This window comes from Dipodomys merriami, unplaced genomic scaffold (genome assembly GCF_024711535.1).
Source record: "Dipodomys merriami isolate MVZ:Mamm:240054 unplaced genomic scaffold, mDipMer1.0.p SCAF_60, whole genome shotgun sequence".
In the NCBI taxonomy this organism is placed as follows: Eukaryota; Metazoa; Chordata; class Mammalia; order Rodentia; family Heteromyidae; genus Dipodomys; species Dipodomys merriami.
This window is the reverse complement of record NW_027206180.1, coordinates 3,732,235-3,748,080: the sequence shown is the minus strand read 5'-3', so window position 1 is coordinate 3,748,080 and position 15,846 is coordinate 3,732,235. Positions and strand designations below refer to the sequence as shown.

Below are 15,846 nucleotides of genomic sequence, written 5' to 3'. Positions count from 1 at the left end.
CTTTTTTTGCTGGGTGCTGACAGTTCACCCCTGTAATCCCAGCCCCACCAAAAAGTGGAAAGTGGAGCTGTGGCTCAAGTGGCGGAGCACCAGCCTTGAGCACAAAAGTTCAGGGACAGCATGGAGGCCCTGCATGCAAGCCCCAGTACTGACATCACACACAAAAAAATTAAATTAAATTAATCAAAAATAAAAGATAAAATGGCCAGGGAGAATTGAGCAATTAAACAGGACATTCCATCATCGTGCATTCTTCTAACTGGACCTAAAGACACACATTTAATAAAGATAGCCATCTGCCGTGTCTGTAGACCCTGTAGAACAGGGTCACCAGAGCCCCTGTTTCCAGGACAGTCTCCAGCGGGCCAAGCTCTATGCTGTTTCCTGCTGTGAGCACTGCACAGTGCAGCCTCAGCTCCGGGAGGAGCAGCCCAGGGGCCTCTGGGTCCAGGTGGGCCCCTAGCATCAGTTTGAGCGCCTGCAGGTGGCCTGGCTCGGAAAACAGCCCCTGTGGCTCACGGGCCACAGGAAGTCCCTGGAGTCTCCTGCAAGTGCCCTGTGAGGCCCCAGGGGTGGCAGTCATGGTGACAATGAGGAGGAGGAGGAGGAGGAGGAGGAGGAGGAGGAGAGGAGGGAGAGGAAGAGCAGGGGGAAGAGAGGAATGACAGGAGGAAGGAGGAAACTGTACATACTATGCCACCATCTACGCTACACCAGGTGTGATGAGAGGATTGTTGCTAATCCTCACGTCAACCTTGCCAGAATGGTATTAGTGTCTTTCTTTATTAGGAAATTAAAGCCTTGGGGATATGGACATACGGAAAGCCACACGACCACCATCTGGCAAGGTCAGGATTTGAATCCAGGTCCATTTAACCCCAAACACAGCATTACTCTTCCCACTGCAGGGATCTGCTCCATGTTCATCCCCAACATTCCTACGAGGGCTTCTCGAGAGAATTTGCTTATTCATAGTGCAAGCTCAGGTTTGTCTGAGCATGACACCCTGGGCTCCAAATATGTTTCTTTCTCAGTAAGCACTGAGGGTTTAAGAGGATCACAAACCCAAGTGCTTACACAGGTATTCATGACAATGAACAGAAAACCCAAACCACAGTGTACAATATTAAAGTACATCGATCCAGTGGAGATCAGTCGGTGGCAAACTTTCTTAGTGTATACACCATTCATCTTCTTGGAGCATTTAGCTTATTTACTCTTAAGAATTTTGCTGTTTTATCTAATTGCACCAAACATTTAATTAAAAGAGCTATTGCTCTGCTTTTCATACTCGAGGTGTAGAAAGAGCTATGCCCCGTGAGGATATAATATCTGTAAGTGGGTGATTCTAAGTCAGAGGAGGTCACTCAAATGATTGCTGCTTCCAATTACTTCTTGTTGTTTTTCTTCACAAGAGTTCAGATTATTTAGACTCAGAGCTATGAAACAATGGGGAAATTTTTTTTCCTTGCCTCTGAAAATAGCAACACAAAGCAAATTCTGCCAACTACACAGAGAATCCTTCCATCCAAGACACAGAAGTCCCCTGCTCTGCCTAACTCCCAAGGAACTTCTCATCACTTCTAGGAAATGCATTATCAATACCATAACCCCATGACTGTACAGAACAGCGCTTGGCATTCTGCAGAGAATTTTTAGGGTTTAAGACACATTCCCCATATGTGATTTCTTCACCATGACAAGTTCAAATTCACCTAAATGAGGAATATTCCCGTCAACCCCTGTCCCTAACCTGAAATTCAAGGAGGACCTACAAAGAGGATCAGGGACAAAACATTCTAGGCCCAGGACATAGGTCAAGGGCCCCAAGGATGCTGGGGTAGAAATGGACTTGGGAGTGGTTAGGGGAAGGGAAGGAGCTCTGGAGAACGAGTTTCCAACGTGCAGAAGAAAACTGGATAAAACTGGAAGCTGTACATCAAGAAGATCACCTCCAGCTTCAGGGGGAAATGCTGTGAGAGAGGCTCAGCCAGTCTTAGGGCACCTTCTGTGAAGGTGACTCCATCTTCAGGCCCAGCCTCCATTGAAAGAGCTGGGTGCACCTCCTTCCCACCCCTCCCGCTCTCCGCTGTGGATAAGCTGCAGAAGCTTTTCATGGACTGATTTCCTATTCAGCAGTTTGTTGATGAATGCCGACAGGATAGATGCAGACTTATGTCAACAAGCTACGACGGGGAGGTTTTATAAAGAGACAAATTATCCTTCCGCACACGAGATGGAAAATCTCTGTCGGGCTGCAGTCTCAGCACTGCTGAGTTTAGAAAGCCGGGATTTGTTTCCCGAACTAAACATCTCAATAGGAGAATGCACCCCAGTTTACCTCTATTCTTGCGTCTGTGCGCTTTTCTGAATAGCCCCTCACACCCCGCAATTGGCGCTGTGAGATTCAGCGGAGTGAAGAGGGCAGGTGTTGTCTTCCCGTCTTATGGATGTGGGGTGTGCTGGAGAGCATCAGCAAAGGTGACCCCCAAGGGAGTTGGACCTTATTTCACATCATGAGGGAGGAACTGGAGGCATGCACTATGGAAGAGACCCATGGCAGCTCACAGAGCTAAGATGCCTAAAAGCCCACCACATCCCTTCACGCCAGGTGTGTCATTGCCGCAGCTACATCGCCCTCTGTGGGAAGCGTGAATTTCAATTCAAGCTACCAGGCGCTCTTGAGTCCTAGGGCAACTGCAGGAAGATCCGTATAAAGATCGAGAGAGGAATGCACAGGGGAAACTAGGCTTCTAAATTAGATCTGGAGAAGCTGTTAAACCGAGGAGGGCTCCACGTAAGGTTCCATTCCCCAGAATTGTGGGTGGAAATATGCAATGTGCGTTAAGTGCTCTGGAGCACTTGATGGGTCGGAGGATGAAGGGCAGGTTCCCGAATTCGTCCTTTCTGAGGTAATGAGCAGGTGGGGCAGAGAGGCAAGGAGGAGACCCGTACCTTTTTGTCACTGAGGCCAGTCACTTGGTCGACGAATTCCTCCTGGATCATAAAGGCAGCCAGGTTGGCTGTGTAACTGGCCAGGAAGATGACCGCGAAGAAGGCCCACACGGACACCATGATCTTGCTGGTCGTGCCTTTTGGGTTCTGGACAGGCACAGAGTTGTTGAACACCAGGCCCCAGAGCAGCCAGATAGCTTTGCCGATTGTAAACGAAGGCCCGTGGGGTGCTGTGAACCACAGAAAGGACAGACTGAGCACTTTCTCCAAAGGTACACTGGTGCACGTCATGATCACCACTGGCCGGCCACAAGCAGCACAACGCAGGCTCCCAGACGATGGAATCGTACTGTGGCCATGTGCCTATCGCTGCCCCCCAGAATCACAGCCACCATCAACTTCTTTCTAATCTTTCAAGTTAGCATTTTCCTCACATTTCTATCTAACTCGATGTTTCCTACTTTTCCTTCAGAGGGGGAGAAAAAGAGGAAGAAAAGAAAAGGAAATCATTGTGTGAAATGGGGGTTTGAAGGTGAAGCAGCTATGACCTATTTTAAATTTGGATTTAATTTCTATCTAGAGGACCCAATCTCCTTAGTAAACATAAAAAAAAACTGACCACACACAGAACAAACTGCGTGCACAGGGCTTGCTTCAGTATTCTTGTGGCATCCTCAAAGAACCAAGCAATTGAGAGGGAGCCGATGTTTGGTATTCTCATTCAATTGTCCTTAGCAATCGCTCCTGTTCAAATTCAGATGTAAAGTGGGCATGATATAGGAATCAAACCAAACGAAAACGCGCTCCAAATGGAGATATTATGGGACAAAACAATAGAACTTAATTCTTCCAGTGCTTCACAGATGGAAGACATTTCAATGCAGGACCATGGAAAAATGAACTCTTGATATCCCAGCATATTTCCTCCCTTTTGTATCTTTGTAGCAGCAATGTGCCCCTTTTTAAGATCCTTAAATGGTTTTTTTTTTTTTTGCAAGAGCTTAACTAAAAGAGGCAGATTGAGAAACACAGGAATATGGGGATATGGCCTATGCAAGCTGTGAAACACATTAGGATTTTCTCTTTCATTTCATTATATATAATATATGTATATATATATACACACATACACATACACACACACTCATTTATATATACCTAATTATTATCTTTAAGAAGTTCTGTACAAAGGTGTTTTGGTACAACATGTCAGTTTGTAAGTACAAGATATTGTTTTCAAGCCTTTATTTTTCACTGAGAAAATTAACTTATGCCCTCATTTCAAGAGGGGGGGAAAAAGAAAGGTCTTCTTTTAGCAGAAGGTTAATTTTTTTATGTCATGTAAGTAAATGAAGTTATGAAAAATGATCTACTGGGATTTTAGTTTGCAAGGCAAAGTAAAGTGGGCAATAAATAAAGTGGTAGCAGTGAATTTCGGCTGATGGAAGTTACAACGTTCTGGGCAGGGAGCCGAAAGAAAGCGAGCTTTCTCCATTTTGGAGTCCGAACTTAGGCTCCCATCTACTTACAATGTCCATAAAGCAACACTCTAAAGAGAAAGCAGCTAATTCTATTTTTCTCAGGCTCCAGCTTTCCTGTTTCTCTTTCCCTAGTTTTATGATCTTGTGGGCTTATTCCCAAGAGTCTGGGAACTCTTAGACACAAATAAATAATAATAATAATAATAGTAATAATAATAATAATGATGATGATTCCAGTTAACATCGCAAAATACTTAATTTTCCCAGAGATGAACGTTGATCAGTAGTGACAGCTATTTGAGCATCGGAGACAGGTAGCTGCGATGGCTCTCTGGAGCACTTTTGGGAATTCCTGGCTCAAGAATACTACCTCTGAGCCATATAACGTACCCCATAAAAGGCAGTGAAATAGAACTGAAAACCATTTTGCACAAAGAAACAAGAGGTAATCATTTCCCGGGAGTCAGCACACTCACACGGAGCCGGAAACAGAGAGAGCCTCGGCATAAACCGAGGGCTGCAGAGTTCATGCATTCCTGATCCTAGTCTTATGGTGCGTGCTTCAGGCCGGGGAGGAACAACTGCATCATTTCCACCCTCCAGGATGTACCTCGAATGCACCCACTTAGCTCCATTTTCACTGCCCTTGACCAAGCGCAAATCACTGTGATCTCTTTTCCTTGGAAAATGGCGGCACCTTCCTCACAGATGTCCCTGCCTCCATGTTGACGATCCCTCCATTACTTCCTGGCATAGACCATGACCTCCAAGAATGCTCACTTACTGTGGTCAATCTGATTTTTATCTCATCCCCTTTCCAATCTCTCACTCTCTCTCTTTCTTTCATCTTTCCGATTTCTTGAACACACCACAAGAGGTGCTACCCACCAGGCCTTTGCTGCTCCTGCTCCTCCCAGTGCCTGTCTCCGTGCCTCATGCAGTTGAAGGTCGCTCACCTTTCACAGCTCAGCTGTCCACTTTCTGAACATCCCCCACCCCCTGCCAGTCCTGGGCCTTGAACTCAGGGCCTGGGCCCTGTCCCTGAGCTTCTTTTGCTCAAGGCCAGCACTCTACCTCTTGAGCCACAGCGCCACTTCTGGCCTTTTCTGCCTATGTGGTACTGAGGAATCGACCCCAGGGCTTCATGAGTGCTAGGCAAGCACTTTACCACTGAGCCACATTCCCACATTCCCAGCCCTCCTTCCCTCTCTTAACATCCTGTCTCACATAGCAACCCCACCCCAGCCCCATATCACTCAGATTTTTCTGTCCTTCTTGAAATGGATTATACTCTCTGATCATTAATTTATATGCTTATTTTCTCCAATCCTCAGGTCCGTTAGGGTCAGAAAGTCTCTACTCGATTCAAATTTTCATCTCCTGTATGTGTAGAGTGCATGACACAGGTTATCTACTCGGTAAATATCCATCCAGCAACTGTGTAAGCTCACAGCAGCACAGTCTGATTGTCACACTTAAAGATCTATAATACCGCAGTGTCATCACTCACAGAAAACGACCTCAGTCTCTGTCCTGTTGGAAAGCTTCTTAATGGTAAGTTACTTTGCCTTTTTATTGACTGCAATATCTCACCTAAACTCAATGTGGTTATTGATGACATTTTCTATTCTTTGGTTGTCTAGAGATGGTTTACATAGTAATCACCACTCGTAAAATGGTTATGAACTAGAAGGATGCCAATAAAACTAAGTCCCTGATAGGTTCCCACGGCCCACCACCCGCCGTGACAGAACACCATTGCACGTTTGTATGCCTTGATGAACGAGTGCAAATATGATTCAGTAGTTTGAAGAATGTTCTCAAAATGAGACCCTAGAAGGCTATTTTCTTTTCATATGCTGAAATTGAGACCACGTCAGTATTTCTTTTGATATACATTCTTGAAATTAATTGGCAAATGGCTGTTTCCAATACTCAATCTTTCAAGTGAAAATAATAACAGTGTTGACGTGGATCAAGGTCTCCTCTTATTGTGGTACTGGGGATGGAATCCAGAGATTTGTGCATGTTGGGTAAGTGTCCTCCTACGGGGCTATGCCATCCCCCCCCACCTGGCGGTCTCCTCAGCTTAGAGCTTATCAAGTCATTTCTTGACATGGAGATTCAGTGCTGCGATCTTTCTGATCTCGTCCACTTAGAAGGTGCTGCGCACTAAGGAAAACCCACTCAAAATGATGTAATGTGTTTATGAACTGGCTGGCCTGGGGGCTTCTTAATGAGTTATAGCCAATGGATGTCTCCCAGTTCAATTTTCTATCTACTGATTGCTCATTTATCAAGCACAGTGCACTAAGGACAGGAAATGTCAAGAGGAAAATGGAACTCATTGGGAAAGGATACCATTTTATAGTTGCATTCCTCATCAAACAAATGCAAATGTGATCCAGCCATTTGAAGCAAGTCTTTAAACTAGATTCTATAAGGCTATTTTCTTTACGTCGACTCAGATTGAACCTCGCTGTGATTTTAGTATTCCTTTTGACACACGCTTTTAAAATTAATTGCCAAAAGAAACCTCTTCATCAAATCTGCTTTCCGGAAAAATTGACCATCAATGGTTTCTTCCTAAACACTATTGACTTCACATTAAAAGATGATTAGAATGTTTCATTTTGCTTTATTTATTTTTTTATTTCTAGGTAGCATAAATAAATCATTACTTGTCTGGCATTTGAAGTCAGATCAATGAGCCAGCCCCAGTCACACAATGGCTTACCCAAGCAATGTGTTCTAAAATGGAAACCTTCCCTCGTGATAAATGGAGCAGCATTTGTGAGACACTCCCTGCCCCAACCCAAATCAGCCTATCTCAGTCCACCTAGTGCAGGACTCCACGCCATCTGGCAAGAAGGCTAGTTTACAGAAACTGTTCTGAATTCAAGAAGAACGCTTGCCACACCCTGTTTTAATAGCATATTCCTGGGAAAGATTGTGTTAGCTGATTGCAACCACCTTGGTAGAACCATTGGGAAACAGAAGTAGCCTCCTGAACAGCTAGCTGAACTAAACCTACAGCCGTACATCTTTCTGCATCGTAAGTGCTCATAAACCCCAGCCCCGACCTCTAGTGCTCACTCTAGCATGTCCTGTGGTGCCTGGCCCCCTTCTTCTGTTCATTTGTCACTCTGCCTCTTGGTGAATTCTTTCAAACCTTGCGCACCATCTGGAGCCTCCCAACCTAACACCATCCACTCCAAATTACGCTCAGGGAAGTTCCTTACCTTTCCCTTTGGCTAAGTTTCTGTTGTATCCAACAGGACTGAAGTATTCAAAGACAAACACAGCTATGGCTGAGACGATGAGCAGCATGACAAACATCATCACCCAGACAGAGGCGCTGAACGGTTCTGTAGAGAGGCAGGAGAGGAACAGAAAGAGGCAGTTAGCTCTTCCTCACCTCCAGCAGGAAGCCCAGATATCCATTTGCAAGCTCACCAAGAAGCCTGATCTCATTCAAATCTGATCATTCAAAAGAAGCTAGCCACTTTTTTTTTGTAATTCATATGTTCAAACCATTCGGTATTCTACAAAATACTTGAAGTAATTTATAAGACTGCACATAACGTGATAAAAATAGAAACGTATATATGACACTTTATAAATCAGGTCAAGGAGAATAGAAACAAAGAAATGATCCAATGAAGGGAGAGTTGGAATGCAAATAAACAGGCCACAGGACCCTATATAATTTTAGAACCATCCAGGAAACTAGTGCCCAGGACGGTGGGGGGAAGGGAAGACCGGACGTAAATAGCCATAAGGTATCTGCAAATTGGCATGATTCTGACTTTTAGTTTCCTCTCTATTTTCACATACTGGTAGAATGATGTGTGGCAATTCCAGAAATAAAGGGAGAATGATAACTTGTTATAAAGTATCATGAAAGTCATAGGATTGATGAGATACTGGAAGGATATTATCTCCCACATTGTGCTGTGGAGATGAGATCTCTATAGTTTTTAAATCATACCGAGGTGACAGCAGGCTTAAATGCAATTGCAAGTCATTTGAGGATATTACGTTTACATGACGATTCAATGAAAAACCATCACTTAAAGAGGAGAAGCAATGAGCTGGGAGCGAGTGGTTCATGCCTGTAAATACTGGCTACTGAGGAGTCTGGACAAACAATCCAAGAGACTTTATTTATCAGAAAAAAAAGCCAAAAGTGGTAGAGTGGCCCAAGTGGTAGAGTGTCAGCTTTGAACAAAAAGCCAAGTGAAAGAGTAAAACCCTGAGTTCAAGCCTCACAGTTGGCAGGAAAAGAAAAAAAAAAGAGTAGAGGCAACAAAAGGCTAGATGAATGGACAGTTACTTCCCCCACACCTGACTTTTGCCAGGTCGTTTCCAGGTAACCTGGGCAGTAGGCAGGTGCCTTAGAAGGCAGGGCCAAGTTTGAAGCTCAAAATCTTACATCACTTTAGAAAGGTAAAAGATACTGTGTAATATAAATTAGCATTTCTACTTAACCTGATTGGGGATATGAAAATGAACTGATTGAAGTCATTTTATCCATTTAAGATATAGATTTGTTAGAAAAATCAACAGAGATTAAAATGTTAAAAATGAATACGCTTTGCCTGATTGCATGACTGGGAAAAAAGTGCCCGTGGACACCCACAAATTTGAACTTCTTTTCCTCACAAGTAAATGTTTCCTCAGTTTAAAATCTAGTAAGTGCAATCATGCCTCTCGAGTGGTAGACATTTTATTATTTTTAAATTTTTTTTACAAAGATAATGAAGACCCACCATCATCATCATCAAGAACTAAGCTGACTGTAGTCACCTTCTGGTTAGACTCTATGACCAAGTGACACAGGTAGAGGTCATCATGAATTCCATTATTATATATTAGTATATAATATACTATATAACATATTCCATTATTATATGTTAATAACAAGGAACTGATGTGCCCGAAGCTTTCATGACACTGGATAATCTGAAAACTGGAACAAATTCTTTGCAATGTAATTTTGATGGTGCAACTGTGTTAAAAGGCAACAGGTAACAGCACAACTGGTTTGACTAAATACGAGGTGAGCTCTAAGAAATCGATGGGACTGGAACTGAAATTTATCTTCATTTAGCTTGAGTAATAAGCAGTATTATGTGCCTGCAATCACTTCAATTTGGTAATGAGGTGGAACCAAAAAGGAGGATAAATAGATGAATAATTAAGAGGTTAAAGGTACTTAATATTCAAGAATAGAGATGACAATTCTCCAACTCAGTATGCTAATTCTCCAGGTCAGGTACAGTAATGACACAGTACTTTCTACCAGAGTAGCATTATTGCGATGCTGACAGGAACAGATACCTGTACAGCATTTGGCAGTGTGCCCTGAACACTGTATACACACAATACAGTGAATACAACACCTGTTTGATTCCAGGATCAGAGCCAGAAAGGATGGGTGCTGTCCAAGGTGCTGAAAAATCAGCCTCATTTAGTATAAGAACACTCAATGACTGAAAACTTCCATTTCTTGGTAGCCAATCAAGCAGCTGAACTCACACATCACCTCACTCGGAAATGATGTCATTTGTCCCTGGACTTGTAACCACCATGGATCGAAGGATTCTGTTGCAGCCTCTGGGTTTTTGTAGATTATGAACCCATACACATCGCAAAGGGGGGTTGCTTTCACACACCCTTCCCACCCACACCCCAGGAGCGACCCAGAAATATATTTTAAAAATATCTCGAGATTACATCCTCCAGCAGCTTAAAAGATATTCGACATTTATCCATGGAGGAACTTCAATCCAGGAGACTCCGGTCTACAATTCTTTGGAATCAAAGAATCCATCCTACTTGGCAAGTCTGAAGAATTAACTGGATGGAAATATCACCAGAGACGTCATCTCTGTCCTTTTTTACACAAAAGCTCAGTGGTGTTACCTGCAAGTACTTCTGATGTGAGTTAATGGAATTTGTGGAGGAGAAAGAATGGGACATAATGAAGGGCAATGCAATCAGGTTTTGAATGTTTTGGCTCATCCGGATGACTGAGCCAGTGAATGGAAAAACGTAGTCTAGCACAGTTCATTACAACTTTCAAAACCTGCAGATAATGACAGTAAATAAGGGGTACAGAGTCAATCAAATCGGGGTGTAATTTTGTGACTAGGGGAAATATTAAGCTTACTGTGTAAAAACAGCTTTGGAAATACTTTCCTCAAGCTAGAATTTTATTCCATTTTATTTTTAAAGATACAGCAGAAAGAGTTGGGGAGGGGGATTGCTAAATTTGGCAAAAATCTTGACTTTTTAATGGAAATGTCTATTGATACAGGTAAGATTTGTTTTAAAATGTAGAGAAACCAAGCTGAGACCAGACTCAACATCAGCAACCCATTTTCATGAGACACTCCAGTACTGGGAATTGAACTTGAGGCCTGGGCACTATCTCTTAGCGTTTTATGCTTAAGGCTAGTAGTATTCTACCACTTGAGATACAGCCCTACTTCTGGATTTTTGGTGGTTAATTGGAAATAAAGTCTCTTGGACTTTCCTGCTCAGACTGGCTTCAAACCATAACCTTCAGATCTCAGTCTTCTGAGTAGCTAGAATTACAAGCATGAAGTACCAACGCCCAGTTTATAGAGACAATTTATTAGAGAGGGGGAATTTATTTCCACTTTGTTGCATGCTGTCATTTCTTCTGACCCTTCCTTAACCTCCAGGGCAAATATTCTCTGCCATAGCCAGAGAGGAAATTGAGGAGTAAGGGATGGGGTTAGGAAGACTAATCAACAAGTAAGACTGTGCACACACCACCGATATCTTTGGCTGCCTTCTTCCTGGAGTGATCAGGATCCCTTATTATTATTTTAATATGGATATCTTTGTCCATGTCAGACAAAGGGACCAATGAAACATAATGAGGTATGTATTTGTTAAGCTCTCTATTAATACACTCCAGCACAGATTCCAAGTGCTGAAGCGGTGAGTGCAAAACCAAATCCAGTGAGTGGCAAGGATTTCACCAGCTTAACTGGATTATCAGAAATGAAAATAGTAAATCCATACGCCACCATGAGTAAGGCAGTATCCCTAAATCCTGTTAGTCAACATTTCACTCAAGAGGACGAAGCACAGAAAGTCTCACTGGAGGCTGACATTACACTGAAAAGGAGGCAGTGGAAGGACCAGGCGTGGGTCTGGGGTTGGTGACCCACAAATTGCTTCTAAGTTTGCAATCTCCTTTACTCATGGTTTTTTTATCTTTGGGGGAAAAAATGTAGGCAACATAGTTGCGCTTAACAAAACTGTTTTCCTGATCTCGTTCTGTTTTCTTATAGAGATGAAGATTTTTTTTCTTTAGCTTCCCCAAATGTGGGACCAACCCATCCACATGGGAATTCCACAGGAAGCTATCTGAACTTCACAGTGTCCAGCAAGATAACCACTCAAAAATAATTTAAATAACCAAACCATTGATGTACTTGAACTCTGGGCCTGGGCACTGTCCTGAGCTTTGTTTTGTTCAAGGCAAGCACTCTGCCACTAGTCACAGCGCCACTTCCTGCTTTTTTGAGTAGATTGTTGGAGATAAAGAGTCTCCCAGAGTTTCCTGCCCTGGCTGGCTTGAACCGCAATCCTCAGATCTCAGCCTCCTCTGAGTAGCCAGGAATACAGGTGGGAGCCATCAGTGCCTGGCTGATACACCAAATTTAAAGAAAAAAAGATTAGGAGTCTTGGCCATATTCATGAAGTTTCTTATACTTGAGACTGTTTACCTAACGTACACACAGCTACAGTGCTGAAGAAAACCAGGAGATAGAAAATATAATTCTACCTTGATTTAGGGGGAAAAACTTTAATGTAAACACATAAATTTATAAGAAGGTTAAAAGGAGAGTCAATAACATTCTTTGCCTTACAAACTATTTGGTGCGAAAGATAGCCAACATCTAAAATATGATCCCATTAATTTTAAATCAGTGCACATTCTTCGGACTACTTGTGTTTTGTTGATCAGAGTACTGGCATAAATCACTGTACAACCTGTACAATCATCATTATTCTCCCTCTTCCCTCTAGTGCACAAATGACTGTCATTACAGAGTAGGACGAAAGATAGGTGTGTGGATGCTGAATAAGGGTTTACAGACTGATTTAAATTAACTGTGGACAGACAGGTTTATTTGTTTTGTAAATGTTTTCAAGGCTCTGAGCAATATCTCTATTAATGCACATCCCATGGGGCTAAGATTAGTCTCCGAACATGGGGTGGGATTTTTCAGCAGGAAAATTTCCAAGTGAAAGATGAATGAAAGATGGGAATAGAGAGAGAGACGGGAGGGAAATGGATTGGAACAAGATGCCGGTACTGATGGAAGGAATGTACTGGAAAATATTGGATGTTGTCACACAGAACTGATAAGGTCGAGTCTGATTCCTAATCTCTGAACAAATGAGACAGAGCACCTATGATCTCTCATGGGAAAGCCATCCACATCAGGATGGTCACACACCTAGAAAAGCCGACGGTGAAACGGTGCCATTGCTCCTCGAGACCATGACGCTGATTCCCGTCTCCACGAAAGGGACGGAGAAGTCCACCACTTCTGAACGTTCCTCATTGATGGTGAGCGAACCCACGGCCATGACTGCTCGCTGATACACCACCTGGAGATGAGGTGAGGGGGGGGTGGTAAAAAAAAAGAACAGTGCCTCTACTTACCCTTCCCAGCATCCCTGGGGACCAAGGCCCTCTGTTGGACCAGGAGCCTGTAGGACAGAAAGGTCACTTACTTCCCCAATCATTCCATTCCACACATTGTTCACTTTCTTGCCATGCTTCCCATTGGTCACCAGGTAGAGGTCATAGGTGAACTTCACGGTCCTGGACAGCTTCTTCAGGATGTCGATGCAGAATCCCTTGCAGCATTTCTTAACGTTCATCCCCTCATTGGTGGAATTGCTGTGAAGAAATTCCAGAGACCACGGCACGTTAGTACCACAAAGTTCTTGCACGTAGTTAGCTATCTTGCTGTGTTTTCCAACGGGAGGGAAATCAGGGTTCATCGAGGAGAAGCGGCCTTTCCAAGGACACACAGTGAGTAATGGGGATAGGGGAAGTGCTCTTAACTACAGTAGTTCCCGTGAAAGCAGCTAATTTTCACTGCGCAATTACTATTGACGAGGCACTCTGAATGCTGTGTGAATGGTCAGAATCACCTCCAGGATGTTTCTCTGAAGTAGATGCCCTTTGCATCCCTGTTTGAAAATTCTTATATTGTTTTCCCAAGGTTTATAATACCCAGAACCTCTATAGACCAGAGTTTAGTCATCTGATCTGAACCAAATCACAAAAAAAAAAAAAAAAAAACTTCTTGGCAAATGGAGAGAGGAGAATGTGAGAGTCTCAAGTGGCTGAGAGTTTTATTTTCATCTTACATTTACAAAGTCTTAAAAGCAAAGGGACGTGAGTGAGGGCACCTGGAAAATTCCTAGGAGTTGGGAGACCTGTGTTTTACTTATGCCTGAGGCTGTGAACTTGACTTTACTTGACAAAGCTACCTGTCAAGTAAGAGTTCGTTCATAACATTTTCCGTAAATATCTGCATGGCATGAAATATAAAAGGTGACATTTTTGAAGGGCAATGTCCTTGATCAGGTTTTGGGGGGGGAAAAAAACTCTAGTAAAATAAAGACTGCATCGCCACCTTAGAGGTGAACCTACAATCTACCACATTCCTTTTTAGGACAGACATCCTGTTGTATTCCCTAGGCCAAGATGCATGTGAAGAACATCTATGCAAACCCTAAGTATCTTCAAAAATAAAGAAAATATCAAACCTCCCAAACCAAGTAGGAAAAAAGTATGTGCACAGCTTATATACAGAGGCAGTGCGTGAGCATTCACCACGCATGGGGAAATCCTGTGGTCTCAGTTCCCAGTGTTGCTGGGCTCACAGGCATGTGTCACCCCCTTCTGTTTCTCTCTGTGGAGATGGGGGTCTCACAGACGTTTCTGGTTGGACCCTCCCCCTGAAGCATGATTCTCCCATCTCAACCTCCTACCTAGCTTGGCTAGGTTTCACTGCATATAGTTATGACTTGACAAGCAAGGGGGGAAGGGTGTGTCACCAACATTTCTGCTTGTGCTGGTCTTGGATCACAATCCTTCTGATTTTAGCCTCCCAAGTAGCTAGGATTACAGGCCTCAGTCACCAGCACCCGTCTGACACTTTTGAATATTTTCCTGCATCTCAATCACTGTGTTCATTAAGCATTACCCACTCCTATTGTCCCCGCTTCTACTCCACCATCCTGCTCCTGTTGGACAGAGCCATAAAGGAGATATCACTGTAAACCTAGAGGCTGGGTGACCTGCTCTGACTCTCCACTCTCAAGCTTATGGATGGTGGGAAGCCACATCTGCATGGATTTACATATATTTGCATACAGCTATTAGTAGGCTCAATGCTGTGAAGTCCTAGGAAGCGGGTACCAATTTCACGGGAGTCAGGCTGCTTTGGCGCGGTGTTCTCTTGAACTTGGTGCTGTGGCAATGGCCTGGTGAAATGGAAACCCCCAGCCAAAGTGAACTTGATGCAAACCCAATGTTTGCTACTTCTGAAAGGGTGTTATCCTTAAGCCCCACCCATAGAATGAAGTCTCCACGCCTTTATCAACCAACTAGACCAGGAGGAAGTGTCTGCACTGCCTCATTCTGCCTGGCAGAAAATGAATATGTGTCCTCAAGACTCCACTTCTTAGGAGAAGTGGAGACCAAAGGGAATCTCAGGAAGGCATCACCAAACACCAAAGGCAACTACTTGACCAGCAGAGATCCCTTCACAACCCTTAGGCCCTCTTGAAGACTTTATGCTGAGTTCCCTAACCCGAGTCAATGCTGGGATTAGTGCCTCCTAGTCATTTTCTATTGATCTCAAGTAAATCAAAAACTCTGATCTCACATACACAGGAGACCTCTCACGTTCCCACAGAGAAAGAGGGCGGCGGGCGGGAGGGAAGACTGTGAGCTACCACCTCCACACAGGAGCCAAGGACTTGAACTTAGACACGTTAGGGTGTTTACAGTCTTCGACAGACAAGTCTATTCTTTTAAAGATAGTGATTCATTTGAGATCGTTGGGACTCAGGACTTCCTATCGGTTTTCAGCTCCAAGGCTGTTGAATCTGGAGATTGTTAATTGCTTTTTATTGATTTTATCGAAATAAGAAATCTCCTCTTGGCTGGCCCTAGTGAGAGGGCGTCACAGGTATCGAAGAGGTCTCCTCCAGAGGCTGTCCCCTGTCCTGCGCCAGCCGAACACTCTGTTTTCTTTATTCAGTCCACTCCTGCTCAAAGAACACCCACTCAAATCCTAGCCTCCTCTAACAACTCTCCCATTTGTTTTTCTTCCCC

At 43.6% G+C, this 15,846-nt stretch overlaps 1 protein-coding gene across 2 annotated transcripts in view; it reads right to left on the bottom strand.

The window, feature by feature from the left end:
- The window catches only part of Grin2a (glutamate ionotropic receptor NMDA type subunit 2A), a 294,332-nt gene that overhangs the window by 61,131 nt on the left and 217,355 nt on the right, over window positions 1-15,846 (bottom strand). For both annotated transcript variants that reach the window (XM_070003499.1, XM_070003500.1), the window contains 4 exons: window positions 13,224-13,392; window positions 12,944-13,097; window positions 7,679-7,804; window positions 2,956-3,185 (listed from right to left, as the gene is read on the bottom strand). In XM_070003499.1, coding sequence (XP_069859600.1) covers window positions 2,956-3,185; window positions 7,679-7,804; window positions 12,944-13,097; window positions 13,224-13,392 — 679 coding nt within the window. The remainder of the gene's footprint in view (window positions 1-2,955; window positions 3,186-7,678; window positions 7,805-12,943; window positions 13,098-13,223; window positions 13,393-15,846) is intronic.